The sequence below is a fragment of the Molossus molossus genome, unplaced genomic scaffold (genome assembly GCF_014108415.1).
Source record: "Molossus molossus isolate mMolMol1 unplaced genomic scaffold, mMolMol1.p scaffold_m16_p_1, whole genome shotgun sequence".
In the NCBI taxonomy this organism is placed as follows: domain Eukaryota; kingdom Metazoa; phylum Chordata; class Mammalia; order Chiroptera; family Molossidae; genus Molossus; species Molossus molossus.
In genome coordinates, this window is record NW_023425344.1 from 1,055,300 (window position 1) to 1,071,280 (window position 15,981).

The 15,981-nt window shown below is 59.6% G+C and overlaps 1 protein-coding gene across 1 annotated transcript; it reads right to left on the reverse strand.

The window, feature by feature from the left end:
• Positions 1-1,647: 1,647 nt before the first annotated feature.
• NELFA (negative elongation factor complex member A) lies at positions 1,648-14,673 on the reverse strand. The gene is made up of 11 exons (XM_036241595.1): positions 14,381-14,673; positions 8,761-8,932; positions 7,912-8,073; positions 6,853-6,942; positions 5,128-5,258; positions 4,970-5,039; positions 4,609-4,697; positions 3,534-3,645; positions 2,626-2,900; positions 2,343-2,442; positions 1,648-2,261 (listed from the first exon to the last, which is right to left on the reverse strand). Exons 1-11 carry the CDS (start codon positions 14,588-14,590, stop codon positions 2,077-2,079), a joined length of 1,596 nt encoding a protein of 531 aa, XP_036097488.1. The 5' UTR covers positions 14,591-14,673; the 3' UTR covers positions 1,648-2,076.
• Positions 14,674-15,981: the final 1,308 nt, after the last annotated feature.

Here is a 15,981-nt window from a genome sequence, read left to right on the forward strand (position 1 = left end):
CCACCGCTTCTGCACGAGGGGCCGAGCTCTGCCTGGAGACGCACTTGCCTGGTGAGACATGGGACTGTGGAGCTGCCAGTTGAGAGCTTTAAAATCATCTTAAGAAAAGACCGGATCTATGTATAGATTTATGCTCCTTACGCCCTCAACTTGGGTGTCCCAGCCAGTGACTGGCCTGGAGAGGCCGGACACCGCCGACCTGCGTGTTTCAGATCTGGCACAATAACGCCGAGGTCCTTTGCAGTCGCAATTGTGTGGGGTGGCCCTGCTTTTGGACCCAGGGCCCAGAGCAGCCTCCTGCCCACCAGGGGGCGCCTGTAAGAACATCAGAATTGGTTTTACAGTGCACTTTGGGGAGCAGAGTCGCTTATTTTTGTATTTGACAATAGGAAAGTCTTATGAATTTTGAGTCACTTTGATATTTCCAAAATTTTAAATGATCTTCCTGAAGGAAATACTAGAAAAAATTTCAATGTGGTTACCCTCTTCCCAAAAACTTAGATGAGCGAATAACACTAACTTGAAAATCTCTAGAAAAGCAGTTTACAAGTCTAATGCCACCAGGCTGTGGCAGTGGCGAGCGTGAAGGGCCCTCCCACCAGGGCGGTGGGCCTGTGCTCATCTCAGCGGGAGTTCACGGGGGGCTAGTCCTTCTGAACCCTACCTTCAGCCCCTGGTCATTAATGTGAAGCAGAAACAACAAAAACTGCCCAAAACCTCAGGATTCCTTGGCGTCGGAACCTGTGCCCACAAGTGTGGTCACACCTGTGAGCACTGACCTGGGAAGGGGGGCGCCCCACCACCTGCAGGGCCCAGGACCGTGCCCACCTCAGCAGTTACGGCCTGTGACCACTGGGGGGCCAGTCTGGCACCGGCAGCACATGGTGAGGTCCTGTCCTCCCAGGAGCCGCCCTCGTTCCGGTCCCGTAACTCAGGTCTGAGCTCTGGTGCCAGTGAAGTATTTATCTTGACGTTAACCACAATGTGTACAGAGCCCATCTTCCAGAACTACCTTCTTTCCAGGAACTAGAGAGAAGCCTGTTTTAAAGTTAACACAGATGACTGTCTGTCCATTGCCAAACGTGACCCTGCGAGGGTGCAGTGTTAGATGGACGTTAGTGAGTGCCGTGTTGTGATGGTGTCCGCCACGCCCTGTTGAGATGTGAAGTACCGTCAGAAATTAAATCTCAATCTCAGCGTGCCTGTCGGCGTCCGAACTTTGTACAGCGTGGTCAGGCTTCTTTAGGACGCTGGGCTGTCACCAGTTCTGATAGACTTGAAAACTTGAAGTTCACTTCTAGGGTAATAGACTGAAATGTAGATTTGGGAATTGCCGATATTGGGGGGAAATAGCATTTAAAGTGGGAAGCCGTGTTTGGAAAACTGTGTATGAGTATTTTTGTATTAAAAAGTTTTAAAGGCGCTCTCCTTAAACTTATTTCACGTGGGGCTGCACGCGAAGGTTCCTTGCGAGGCAGCGGGTGGTCCTCGGCGCCCCCCCACCCCTCCGCAGACCGTCACTCTGCTTTTGACTAGTGGGAACAGCTCACATGGCCTTGGGAAGCGTGACAAATACCGAAAACAGTAAGTGTAGTTCTGCTTTTGGAAAAAAAAATTTTTTTTTAATTTTAAAAATAAGTTGGTTCCAAACCCCCATTAAAGGTGATGTGGTCAGGAGGGGAGGGGCTGCAGACACGTCCCACCTTCACCCAAGAGCCGTCGATGGCCCCCACCACAGAGAGGACACTGGCCCGACACAGCCCGGGGCGTCCCGTAGAGAAGCTAACCTTGAATGGCTCGGGTAGTTTTCCCATGGACACAGGCCCTGGGGCCTGCCCCTGTTCCCGGTGCCACCTTTGGTCCTCTCAACCTCATGGTCAGTGGAATTTAAGAAAAAAAAAGGTGAAAATCTAACAGGCAGGGCTGTCACTAAGATTAGGAAGTTGTAACTTTAACATTCAAAAATGTAATATTGAATCCAAAAAAGTGTCTTAGATCACACAAAAAGTAAGCCATATTAAAATTTAAAAAACAAGTCCAAACACCCCAGAGAAGCGCATCTGCAGGCGGGCGGCCCTAGGACACGTTGGCCATGGGCTTGTACTTCTTGAAGCGCGTCCACTGGCCCGTGGTGTAGTTCATCTCGAAGACTGTGTCCACCAGCATGGCGGTGCTGCCCTGGCCGTCGGCCTTGGGCAGGTCCTCCGTGTGCTCGCTGAGCTTGATCTGCACCACCGCGCCCTGCTCCGGGCAGGGGTTCTCTGTGGGGGGCAGAGAGCTGCTGGGTGGGCGCCGGGCCGCAGAGCCTGCCCCGCCCCCCCCGGCTGGCCATGTGGACCCACCTCGGGAGCCAGCCATGAAGCCCAGAATGAGGGCCTTCTCGGGCCGCGTCACTTTGTTGGCGGTCTTGAACATTTCCTGCGCGGCGAACATCTGCTCCCTCTGCGAGTGCGGTGAGGGGGTGAGGGCGTGAGGGCGTGAGTGCCTGGCCCTGCAGCCCGCCTCCTGCTTCCCTCCTCCTGCGGCCCAGGCCAGGCACTGCCGGAACCCCCACTGGAGGCGTGGGTGGGGTGGGTGAGGCCACACTACCTACCTGTGGCCTGCAGCCCTCCAGGGCACACCTACCGTGAGGGACAGATTCTTCTTGGGCTGCTGCTGGGCAGGTGGCTGGGTCTGTGGGGCCACCATGGCCACTGGAGGTGCCTGGGTAGCGGGTGTGACAGCCGGGGGTGTGGTGGGCGTCAGGGGTGAGGCGGGCGCTGCGGGCGTGGGCGTGGCTGGGCTCAGGCCGCTGTTGTACATGGGCGCCCTCTGCTTGAACGGTGGCAGGGCGGGGCTCGGGGTGCTGGGCTCCTCGGGTGGCCGGCTGGCCTGCAGGCTGGCTTCCCGGGAAGACGAGGCTGTAAGCACAGTGGGGCTGAGGGGCCAGCAGAAAGGGACAGCCCCCCCCCCAAAGTTGTGCCAGGCCCCCACTCCCAGGCCACGGTGCAGACGTGTCTTGGCCACATCCACACACCGCCTGGCTTTTGCAGTGGCTGGCCCTGAGACCTTGGCTCTCCAAGCTCTTAGACCCTCAGAGGCCTTCTGGCCCACAGCTGGGCAAGAGCCATGAGCGGTACCGCCAGGCAGGAGGTGGGCACAAGCCCCAGGGAGCCTTCTCAGATGACATACAGGCTCTGGTCAGCTCAGGGCCTGGGCAAGGTCCCCACCATGACACTGATGAGCAGGCAGGAAAGCAGCCTCCTTGAGCCCAGCGAGGCTGGCAGACCCCAAGGCCATCTCTGGCCACCTCTCCCGGGGGCCAAGCGTGGCCAAGTGAAAACCTCGGAACACAACCCGCTAACTCAGCCCACTTTTCCTTTCAATACTGCTCTTGGAAGTTCTGGGACTGGAAGGGAACCCATGGACCCCGAGGTGCTGCTGCCTGTTGCCCCCAGGAAGGGCACAGCAGGTGAAAACTGCCAGCCAGGTGGGTGCTGGTGAGGGGCCCCAGGACGGCCGACCCGCGTGCGGTCCAGCCTGCGCCTGCTCACCTGGTGGGGTCTCAGAGCTGGGGATGTAGGAGGAGGCCGGGACCACGCTGGGTGTGGCAGGCAGGTAACTCGTGGAGGGCAGTGCAGGCTCGCTGTTCAGAGACCCAAGTTTCTGGAAGACAGTGCACAGTCCCTCCCAGGAGAGGCCTGGGTCTCAGTACTGCTCCCTGGACATGACTCTGCCCCACAGGAGCCCCAACCCTGGGGCAGGACGTGGGCACTGCTCCCCCAGGGCTGGGGAAGGGGCTCCTCTGGGCCACAAGCCCCTGAAGGGCTGCCCCTAGAGTTGCCCGCGCAGAGGAGAGGGCTGGGCTGCTCCTGTTGGTCAGGGAGCCTCCCAACCAGCCATCTTTGGAGAAGTTCAGTGTTTTCTTGGTAGGGGGAGGGTCGGGGCACGCGCCTCCGAGAAGGTGAGAAAGCTCAGCAATGCGACGGGAGAGCGCCCGTCACCCAGAGTGACCAGTGCCAGCCAGGAGGGAGCCGCCCATCCCCCAGAGTGACCGGGTGAGGGCCGGGCCTCACTGCTCGAAGCCTGTGCAGGAGGGACTTTGGGAGCCGCGACGCGAACCGTCCAGGCGTCCAGTCTGGTGACCTCAGCCTGCCAGTGCTCGCCTCCCTCCCCCCCTCAGGACAGGGACAAGGGTGTGGCGTGCCCACATCGAGGCCTCCAGCCAGTGCTGCCTCTCATAGACGTGTCTGCATACATACATACATACGTGCACACACCCCGCCCACGTCGGTACACACATATGTACATACACACACATATTCTCCGACAACACACTCCAGGGCAGTGGTTCTCACCCTCCTAAAGCCTCGACCCTGTAACACATTCCTCATGTTGTCTTTGGGCGTATCTGTGTGGCAGACCCACCTGGAGACGGAGGAGCCCTGTCTCGGTCCCACACCATCGGAAATTTGTGTTTTCCGATGGTCTTAGGCAACTCTTGTGAAAGGGTCGTTTGACCCCCAAAGGGGTCGCAGCCCACAGGCTGAGATCCGCCGCTCCAGGGGCTGAGACTGGGGCTGAGAGGGAGCACACTGGCCGCGGAGGCGCTGCAGAGGCAGAGCCTACCTGTGTGGACACCAGGCCTGCCGCGTAGTCGGGGGTGGTGTTCTCCACAACGGTCTCCTCCCGGGCCGGCTTCTCCACCACTTCCGTGTCTGCGGGCAGAGCCCTCGTCAGTGCCCGCAGGCAGGCCCAGCAAGCCAGCCCTGAAATTCTGCCCAACCTGCCCCTCAGACACGTCTCGGGCAGAGAAGAAAATGCGCCCTCAGAAAAGGCAGCCACCCCTGCCCGTGAGGACAGCCTCGCAGGAGGGAGGGGGCGGCCTCCGCCCGCCCTGGGGCTCAGCAGCACTTGGCACAAGCCCTGGCAGCCCCAGCCGGACTGCAGCCACCCCCTCCGCAGACCGACGGGGGCCCTGGCTACGCACCCACTGTCTTCCTTCTTCTCTTGGCCTCCCGGCCAGCGCCAACCGTATCCAGCTCAGAAATGTCGAGCAGCTGCCAAGACAGACACAAGCCCACCCTTAGCCACAGGGCGAGGAGCACGAGGCCAGCCTTGCGGGGCCAGGCAGAGGGGTGTGCCCACCTTCACTCCTCTCTCCTTCCGCAGAGGCGTCCTTGAAGGCGGGATGGGGGTCCGGTTCCCAGCAGGGCTGAAGACGCTGGGGGTGGTGGGGCTCCGGAAGGGCGCCTGCTTCGGGATGCCTTTGAGGGGAGCTGTGTAGAGCGAGGGGCGTCAGTGGGCCAGCGGCTACGGCCGAGGAGGTGGCCAGTCTCCCGCGACTTGTGCGCTCTGCTTCTCTACCAGGAGCAGAGGCCGCTCTGCAGCGTGCTCCAGAGGAAGGCGCTGGCCGCCCGGCTGGCCCGCGACGCCCCTGCGAGCCTCTGAGCGCTGAGCAGGCACAAGCCTGACCCCGAGGACGCGGTGCATCTGAGTGTGGGTGCAGGTGCCACCCCCAGGTCACCTGCGACCCCTCCTTAGGGCCAGGGCCTGCCCCTCCCGGTGGACACTAGGCACTGGGTCGGCCCAGAAGAGCAAAGCCTTGGCAACAACATCATTGCCAACCTACGACATTTCTGCCAAAAACAAAGATGGGAATGAAGTGCCCCGTCTGCAGGCCCCACCCTGGCGCACCACCTCTCCCTGCAGACGGTGCTCCCAGCTCGCGCCTTCCCTGCACTTCCTGGTGCTCCGAGCACACCTGTCATAGGCTCGATGCCCTTTCCCCCATCCTGGCTGCGTCTGTCGCATGGGAGCTACTGGACACACCAGGGACAGTTCCTTCTGAACAGGGCCTGGTCCCATCCCCAGGCAGTGCTGCCCTGTTCCCGCTGCCAGGACAGCCTGTGCTGGGCACGTGGACATGGGCACACACTCAGCTCTGGAGTAATGGCCCAGGCCCACGCACACGCAGACCTCTCAGCACGGCCAGTAGGACCAGGGCACTGCTGGGACGCAGGGCCAAGGACGGACCTGCTGCTGCTCCTGCCCCGGGTGCCTCAGAGGCCAGGGTCACGTCAGCTCTCTGTGCTTCACGGACCGTCAGCTAACAGCCTGCCAAGGGTGGGGGCCGAGGACACGGCGACAAGTCAGCTTGACACCCAGATGCCAGGTCCCAACTCGGGGCTGCAGGGCCAATGGCAAGCGAGCCAGGTGGGGTGCCGGCAGAGTACCTCTTAAGGCCTCCCTGGCTCCAATGTCACCTCACCTGCCGGCTGTCTGCTGGGTCCTGGGCAGCAAGCAGTGTGGGTGGGCGGGGGCCCAGGGACACGAGACTCAGGAGAAGGGCCCTCTGTGCCTCCCGGTGCCCCATTTTCTCATCCTATCTGTCCTGCTTTGGTCGTGCGTGTGGGGCTCTGTTCTCACCCTTGGAGGGGCGGCTGGGAGCACGAGGAGGGCGGTTGGCTCTCGGCACCCCCACGCCCCCTAGTTTGGAAGCTCAGGGAGGAACTGCTCCCACTGAGCGCGCAGAAGCAGCCTTTCCCTTGAAGCCTGGCCTTCCCAAAGCTCGCAGGCCCATCGCGCCCGTCCTCCCAGGTCTTCCTGGAAGTGACGAACCCCCTGGCCGAGCCCTGGGCTCCGTCCTCACTTCCCACGCCCTCACCACAGCCCCGCGGGCCCGTGGGCTGCTGTCTGGCCTGACCACCACCATCTAAATCACTCTGCCAACGAGGAAAACCCTCTCCTAGGCCGAACCCTGCTGTCTGATGAGTGACAGGCGGCACTGGGCGAGGAGCCTGTGGCTCTGTGCACGGGGTCTCAGGCCTGAACCGAAGGCAATGGGCCACTGTGGCGAGGGGCGCGGCTTACTTGTGGTGTCCATCTTGCGGAGCAGCCCCCGGCCCTTGGCGTGGAAGGGCACCCCTGCGCTCCTCTTCAGCTGCTGGGCCGTCTCGGTGGCTGCAAGGAGAAGGTACGTATCAGCCCTCCTCCTGCTGCACGTGAACTGTGCGTCCACCTGCTGCAGGAGCGCATGTGAGTGGCAAGTCCTCCAGACCCGAGCCTGCTCCTCTAAGCCAGTGCCGCCGGCTCGCGGGGCCTGCACGACCGCAGAGCCGTGCGGCTGCCCGCCAGGACGGGCAGGTGGCAGAGCTGCACGACAGGGCCCAAGGGGCTCTCCGTGTCCCCACAACCTGCGTGGTCCCATGGGCTGCAGGCCTCGTGGGCAGCCCTGGTGGAGCACCCTCACCATGGGTGGTCAGCAGGCATAGGCTGGCATCCCCCCACCTGCAAAAGTACAAGGAAGGAGGCGACAGATTTGCTGACATGGCTCAGGGAAGGCACAGTCCTGTGCCCAGCGTCCAGAGGGGCCTGGGCCTGGGTTGTGTCCCGCTAGCGCCGTGAAGCCAGAACGGCACTGGCCCCAGGATGCTGTCCATTCTGAGACAAGGGTCACAATGGCACCTGTGTGTGTTACTAATGCCAATTCCATGACCCTTCGAAATAAGAGCCTGCTGAAACCCGTGCTTGCTCCTGTTGAAGGAGCTGGTTCCGCTTTCCCGGCAGGCGCCCACACGCTCCGCAAGCCGGCACCCCGGAAGACGCTGCGCATACGCCCAAACACCCCACAGCCAAGCAGATCATCTGTGGCTCGAGTCTTGACAGGACAGGACCACCGTGGTGAGGCCACCTGTCTCATCACCACATGGCAGCTGGTGCAGATTTCATTTTTGTAGCCAAGATTACAGACACTTTAACCTAAACATTCTACAGTTTCTAAAAGATTTTTAGAACACAGTTCAGCATAGCAATAAAATTTCTGCAAAGGCCAAAAGCTTTGCACAGGACTCTGTGTCCTGAAAAGACCGTTCTGAGCAGGACACCCCAAGGGACCCAAGAATAGACAGACAGACGGAGCCCTGCACTCACATTTCTGCAGCAGCTCGGCCCTCAGCGTGGCGCTCTTTGGCTTCCTCTTCAGCTGGAAGTGTTTCACGGGAGGGGTGAGGGGACCCGCGAGGGTCGTCAGGGCGCTTTTATTCAAGTACCGGCACTCCAGCGGCAGCATGGCGGACGCCTCGCACTCGGTCGCTGTCCGTTCAAGAACCAGCAAGCACAAGGTTAGGTGCGTGTCCCTTACACCGCTAACAGGGAAGACCCAAACTGCAGCTTCCTATTCACGGTGGCGGAGCAAGCGCCCAGCAGACTGACTCCGGTGTCCCCACTATGCCACCGCAGCCTCAGGGCCACCGAGGCCTCCCCTGGCCTTGGAGCAGCGAGCAGCCTGCTTCCTGCGTCCGAGGCCTGCCTTCCACCCGAAGGCAGTGCACAGGGTCGGAAGCCCCCTTGGTCCAGCAGGTGCACAGGGACAGCTTCCATCTCCAGGGGCTGCCAGTTCCAATTCTCCAAACTAAGCCAGGAGTTTGAGGAGGACCGAGCTCCTCACCTTCATGTCCTTTCAGACATTTGTGATATTTTCTGAACAGTTTCGGTTCACGTTCTGACCTGAACTGCTGCTATCTTTCACACACTGCTGACCGTCTGTCTGTCTGTGCCAGGAGGGTTCTAGACTCTGGTGATACGCCCGAACAGGCGGAGCCCGTGCCTGCACGGCTGAGCGGGAGAGGCCGAGGGCAGGAGGCGGGACAGCAGGGAGGCGGGTGTGTTGTGTGCACAGCACGCTGTGGGAGACACGGCGCACGCGGAGCGCCCAGAGGAGGTTCTCCTCTCCAGCAGCCTGTTCCCCTCCTCCCAGCAGAGCCAAACACACACGCATACCCTTTTCTCGAAGTTCTCCTAAAATGTCTTGCACGTTGGGGTTCTGCTCCTCAAGATCGAGGTTCAGTGAACCGGTGTCTGGGAAGGACTTCAGGATGTCAGCCACCATGAGCACCCAGGGGTCCGAGTCCAGGGCGGCCAGCTGGATGATCTCCGTCAAGGCGCCTTTCATCTGCGAGGAAGGAGGGGCGTCCTGAGCGGACCCGCCCTGCCCCCCAGGAACCTGTGCCCCCACTCCGAGCAGCGAGCACAGGGACAGAGTTGGAGGGTGTGGCCAGCACCCTTGTTTCTAGACACAAAGGAGCCCCTTTCAAACCCCGCAGTAGCTTGGGGGGTGGGGGGTGGGGTGGGGAGTGGGGTGTGTGTGTGTCCGTCACAAGGCAGTGTCCAACCTCTCCAGCCACTGCCCATGCTAGGCCCCACCCTCACAGGAACCTATGAGCCCCTTCCTCTGTGTCCCCAGCTTAGGGCCATCTTGCCTCCTTGGACTCCCGCAACCTCCGCCAGGCTGCAGTGCCCACTCAGACCTAGTGCCCGCCCTGGCCTCGGCCTGCCCTCCTGCTGGGCCACCTCCCCAGGCCTCCCCAGAGCAGCAGGCCATCTCCTCCAGCACCGTCCGCAGCAGGCGTGCCCGCCGTCAGGCACACCTGACACACACACCCCCGCCTTGAGCGTGTGCTGCTGAGGACTGCGCCCCAACCTGGTCAGGGAGCCTGCTGACGAGGCACCTTGGGGTGCGGAGCGAGCCCGGGGAGTGAGGGCAGAGGAAGCAAGGAGGCCGGCGGGGTCCTGACCACCAAGGCTGTGGGAAGGGACGCATGCCTGAGGGGGCAGGGAAGGTGTGAGGAGCTCTCGTCCCACAGGCCCTGCATTTGCTGAGGCCTCTCCATGGACCAGAGGGTTACTGTGGGGGCTGGAGGTGACACGCACTGGGACTCAGGACAGAAGGCACCCAAGATAGCAGGAGCCTCCTGCAGACCTCAGGAACTGGGCCAGGCCCTGCACATCCATGGCCTGGTGCTGGGCTCATGCTCTTCCCTCTGGACAGCACAAGAAAGAGACCCTGGCCCTGGCCAGTTTGGCTCAGCAGTTAGACCGTCGGCCTGCGGTCCGGAGAGACCCAGGTTCGGTTCCCGCTAAGGGCATGTACTTCGGTTGCAGTTTGTCCCCAGCCCTGGTTGGTCGTGCGGGTGGCAGCCACTCGATGTGTCCCTTCACATCGATGTTTCTCTCTCTCTCTCTTCCTCTCTCTCCCTCCCACTCTATCTGTACAAAAAATGGAAAAATATCCTAGGGTGAGGATAAAAAAAAAAAAAAAAGAAAAGAAAGAGACCCTGGAGGCGGCCAGCACGCCAGAGGACCAGGGTGACATGAGGCCGCACCTGTGTCCCTGTGCCCAGGAGCTGAGGTCTCCCCTCAGTGCTGCTCTGCCCACCCAGAGCCCGGCTCCCAGGGGTCCTTGTGGCCAGCAGTCTGCTCTGCCAAAGCATCAGCACGTGTCTGCCCTGCTCCTCTTGGCCCCACTCTCCTGACAGGTGCCAACAGTTACCCTTCGACCCAAACAGTTCCTTCCCTAGATATGTACCCGAGGATGGAAAACATCATGTCCACACAGAAACATATGCCCACACACTTGTCCTAAAAGTTCTCAGCAGCATCGCTCCTAACAGACAGAGTGAGAGCGACCCAAATGTGCACCCGCCGAGGAGCAGCTGATGGACCGAGCAGCTGATCAATGTAGGGAGGTGTTCAGTCATGAGAAACAGATTAAGTACTGATCCACATGAATAAACCTTGGAAAGATTATGCTAAGAGCCCTGGCCAGTTTGGCTCGGCGGAAAAGATTATGCTAAGTTAAAGAAGCCAGTCACCAAAGACCACGTATTATTAATTCCATTTGTATGAAATGTCCCAAAAGGAAAATCCATAGGCACAGAGAGTAGATCAGTGATGGCCTAGGGCTGGGAGTTGTGGGAGGAAACCTGGGTTTACTTTGAGGTTAATGAAAATGTTCTAAAATTGACTAGGATGATATACTAAGAACCAATTCAATTGTACATATTAAATGCGTGAATTGTATGGTATGTGAATTACACTCAACAGAGCTGTTAAAACTCATTCGTGATTACTCTGGCTGGTTAGGCTCAGCAGTTACAGTCCATGGACCAAAGACTCGCGGGTTCAAGTCCAGTCAAGGACACGTACCTCAGTTGCGGTTTGGTCCCCGGCCCGGGTAAGGTTGTACGGAAAGCAACCAATTGATGTCTCTCTCTCACATCGATGTCCGTCCCGCCCCATACTCTACCTGAAGATAAATGGAAAAATATCCTCAGGTGAAGATTTTTTTTTCTTTATTGATTTTATTTTTCCATTTACCTTCAGATAGAGTGTGAGGCAGGGAGAGAGAGATAGAAACATCAACGAGACAGAACATTGATTGGCTGCCTCCTGCATTGACCCATTGGGGATTTGGCCCACAACCTGGGCATGTGCCCTGATTGGGAATCGAACCAGCAACCTCTTGGTGCAGGGTTGATGCTCAACCACTGAGCCACACCAGCCGGGCTTGGGTGAGGATTTAAAAACAAAAACAAAAACAAAACTCATTGAGATTAAAATAACTTTTAAAAAATCTGGGAATAGAAGATAATTTTAATAACCAGATAAAAGATATCTACAAAAAAATAACAGGAAACATAATACATGTTGGTAAAACATTGCACATTTTCCCGGTGTGATCAGAAACAAGGTAATATACTGGAGAGTCCTGGTAACTACGGTGAGGCAAGAAAAAGAAGTAAAAGGTAATTGGAAAGAGAAACAATAATAGGAAGTACACAGAAAAACAAAGATTCTACAGGAAAATTATTGCAATTATTGAGACAGACGCTATTCACAAACTCATCGAAAAAGAAAATAAAATTTCAACATGTTCATAGCAGCATAAGAAAATAGGAAATATCTAGAAATGAATCTAACAGGAGATAGAAGGCCTCTATGGAGAATCACAGCTTCACATCAAGTGTCAAAGAGCGAGACAGAGAAGTGCCTATATTCAGTTTGTAAGACTCATTACTGTGATGCTTTAACCACAGAATGAACTGCACATTCAAATCAGTCTTAGTGAAAATCCCAAACAGCTGTATGTGGGTGCACGGTAACCCGAGAAGTGAAGACAACAGACACTTGGAAACGCAAAGGGCCAGGAACAGCCTCGGGGGGAATGAAGTGGGAGGGTCTGCTGTCAGCTGGAGACTGGGGTATAAGGTGTGACCTGGTGGGCTCTGAAAGCAATAATACATAAACAGCCTACAGGAACAAGTAAAGCAGATCAATGGGTCCTTTTTTTAAAAAAAAATTTTTTCCCCCTTATTGATTTGAGAGAGAGAGGAAGGGAGAGAAAGAGATAGAAACATGGATGAGAGAGAACATCAACTGGCTGCCTCCTGCATGCCTCCCACTGGGGATCAGGCCCACAACCTGGGCATCTGTCCCGATGGGGAATTGAACCGGCGACCTCTTGATGCAGGGTCGACGCTCAACCCCTGAGCCACACCGGCCAGACCAATGAGTCCTTATTAAAAAAATATTTTTCTTAGAGAGAGGGAGGGAAGGTGGGAGTAGAAAGAGAAACATGGATTGGTTGCCTCCCACATGTACCCCAACAGGAGATCAAACCTGAAACCGGGCATGTGCCCCGACCAGGAATCAAACCTGCCACCTTTGGTGTACATGACATTTTCCAACCAACTGAGCCACATGGGGCAAGGGCAATGGGTCCTTCTTCAAACAGTGAAAGGCAGTTGTTTCAATAAACGGTCGATCCAACATCCACATGGGAAGTAATAATCAGACCCGCAAGTCACACAATCACTACTTCCAGGTGGACGCAAAGGTGAGAGGCAAGCTGCAGCTCTGACAGACAGCAGGAGTGCTGTGTGGGTCCCGGCCTGGGGGGAAGACAGGCACACTCACCGAGTCACCACTGAGATACGATACGTCAGGCCACACCGGGAGAGATCTGTAACACACACAACTGGAAAAGGGCTACTACCCAACCTTTATTGTAAAAGATTCCTACGAAGCAATGGGGGGAAAAATCAGAAACAAAAGATCTGAACAGACAATTCACCCCAGAGAAAATCAAACACTGAATAAACACAGAAAAGATGCTCGGACAGCAGGGGCAGAGCCACAGCACGGTGACTACCTAACACTGCTGCACATCTGCAAGCTCCCAAGGGCGTGAGTCTTCCAACTTCCCATCAGAAGAAAAACTGGGCCGTGGCAGGCGGCTCAGCGGTCAGAGCCTTCTCCTGCGCACAGAGGGTCTCGGGTTCGGTGCTGGTCTGACCGACACAGTCCCGCGGGGCAGGGTCCATCCCGGTGGCGGTGCGCCAGGGGTCAGCCTTTCATGTTTCTCTCTCATCAGTGGAAAACATATCCTCATCGGTGTGGCTCAGTGGTTGAGCTAGACCCTTGCGCCAAGAGGTCTCGGTTCTGTCCGGTCAGGGCACATGCCCAGGTTGTGGGCCCCATCCTCCGTGGGGGGCGTGCAGGAGGCGGCCAGTCCATGTTCTCTCTCATCCATGTTTCTACCTCTCTCCCCCTCTCCCTTCCTCTCTCTCAAGTCACTCAAGAAAATAACATTTGAAAGACACGTCCTCGGGTGAGGATTCAAGGAAAGAAAGAATTCTGTATGTGGGGTGACGGATGGAGAGCAGGCCTGTGGTGATCATTCGGAAGCACAGGCCGGTATCAAGTCATTAGGCTGCACGCCTGACGCTGATGCAATGCATTCTGATGGCGACGGCGCCTCAATACAAAACCCAAAACCCAAACCAAACCCGCGATGCAGGTAGATGCAGGTACTGCGGGAAGCGAAGCCGGCGCCCAGCCGCCTGAGCGTCGTGGGGACCCGGCAGGAGGCCAGCGCCGCAGCCCCGCCCCTGCGGACGGCCGGTCGCCAGCGCACAGCCGCCCGCCGCCCGCGCTGCAGCCGGAGCCGCGCGCTCGGGGCGCCCGCTGTCCCGCCAGGGTGCGCGCTGGGGGGGGGGGGCGGCAGGAGCCCGCCGGGGCGGGCAGAGCCACGCACGCGCGCGACGCACACGCTCCGACGCCGCAGGGACCCGCCGTGCGGCCGCGGGGCGCACGCGTCGCGGCTGAGATTTGAAAGCGGGGCGCGAGGGGGGGCGGCGGGGAGGCCGCGGAGCGCCGGTGGACGACGACCGCGCAGCCGCGGCGCCCGCTCCCTCGACGCGCGGGCGCGCTCACTTGGCACGAACGCGGTAACGGCCGTGGCGGGCTCACACCCGCGCCCGGGCGACGCAGAAGCCCGGGCGAGCGGAGCCCTGGGCTCGCGGCCGTTTCGTGGGGCGCAGCCGCCGGCGAGTTCCCGGGAGCCCGGGGCGCCCGCGGCCCGCCCAGCCCCCCACTCCGGGTCCGGGCGCGGGCCTCCGCCTCCCCCCGCGAACAGGTGCCCGCGTCCACTCGCCGCCCCGCGCCCCGGCCGCCGGGCTCCGCCTGCCCCGCCGCGGACGGGGCCGGGGGCGGGCGGCGAGCTGCGCCGGGCGGGCCGGGCCTCGGCCCCGGAGGCCGCCGCGCGCGCCGCCCGCCTCACCTCGTCCACCGTGCGGCGCGGGAGGTGCAGCGTCCCGAGCAGCAGCTTGAGCTTCACGGCCGACGAGAGGCCGTGGAAGCAGAGGCGGATATTGTCGATGACCGCGGCCGTGAGCAGGGATGCGATGCTGGGCGGCGCCCACAGCTCGTCCGTGGCCCCCAGCTTGTTATGCAGCCACAGGCCCGTGTCGCTCTCCCGCATGGACGCCATCTTGGGGGGGAAAAAGCCGGGCGCCGCCGCCGCGCCGGCATCTTATGAAGACACCTGCGCGCCCGAGGCGAGGACCTCCAACATGGCGGCGCCCGCCCGGCCGTCTGCGGTGACGTGCCGGCGGGGCGGGGCCTCGGCGAGTGCTTCGTGGCCACGCCGGCCGCCGTAACGTAACATGGCGGCGCCCGCGGGTAGCTCGCGGGGCGTGACGTCACAGAGAGGCGACGCGCCCCGGGCGCGTGCGCGGAAGCTGGGCGGAGGCTGGGCCGAGACTCGCCTCTGCTCGGTCGCGGGTCCCTGAGCGCGACCGGCGCGGGCGGACCCTCAGGCCTCCCCGACTCCCCCGAGAGGGGTTTTCAAGGTCAGAAAGAACTTGAGAGCAGAGCACCTTTGTCGGAGGGAGTCAGGTAGGGCCGAGCTTTCGTTCCTCCCTTTACCCCGCGCGGAGCACCCTCTCTGCCCGGCGCCGTGTCGCGTCCATGGAAACCCACGCCTGGAGAACATCTCCCCCGGTTTATTTGAGCCACACCGAGGACTGAACCTCAAAGGGTTGAGAAACGCTCCAAAGCATGGCAGTTGTGTAGTTCTTTTCGTGCGTTTAGTGTCAGAGAACGAGGGGGTCGGTTGGGGGGCGGGGGAAGACAAAGCGGGGAGACCCCTGGGGTCAGAGAGACCGGGTGCAGGTAGTTCACAGGGGGATGGCCCGCCGTGCCTGCCCGGGGTCTGAGAAGGAGAGTACTCCGACCCCGCGTAGGGTCCTCCTTGAGCCCAGGGGAAAGATTGACCTTTGCCGAGGAAGCTGCAGGCCTGGGACGTGTCTGCAGCCCCCCCCCTCCTTCCGTGACCGTAAATTCAGGTAGGAGTGTACGATGAGACCCTCCTGCGTTGTTACTGCTGGTCACTGAGCTTTTCCGGCCTGTCACGTAGCCCCTTGTATGGAGGCATCTCGGAGCTGAGGGTGCCGTAGAGAGACCGGAACCTTTGCCTTTGTGGGTGCTGTGCCCCAGAGGGAGTGAGCAAGATCTGGGCAGCTGGGCAGGTAGGGAGGGGACTGCAGTTTTATGATGTAAGTTATGCCGGCTTCCTCCGGCCTGCCCGCTGCATCTCTGCTGCGTTGGCCCTCTGCCAGGCAGCTGTCCCAAGAAAGGCCAGTGCTGTGCCTGCAGCTGCTCCACGCCCTCCGGGTCAGCTGCAGGGGCCTTCCTGGGGCCTGACTTCCTGTCCCTGACTTGCATCTGCCAGGTTTGGGCCTGCCCTTTCCAGATACCCGAAGATGGGTCAGGTCCCCTTTGAAAGGAAGTCAGCCCTGCCTTGGCGGGGTTCTTACCACCTCCAGCCTCAAGTTAGCCTTGGGCAAAATCAGGCTTCAGCTAAAGCTGAGTGCCCCTCTG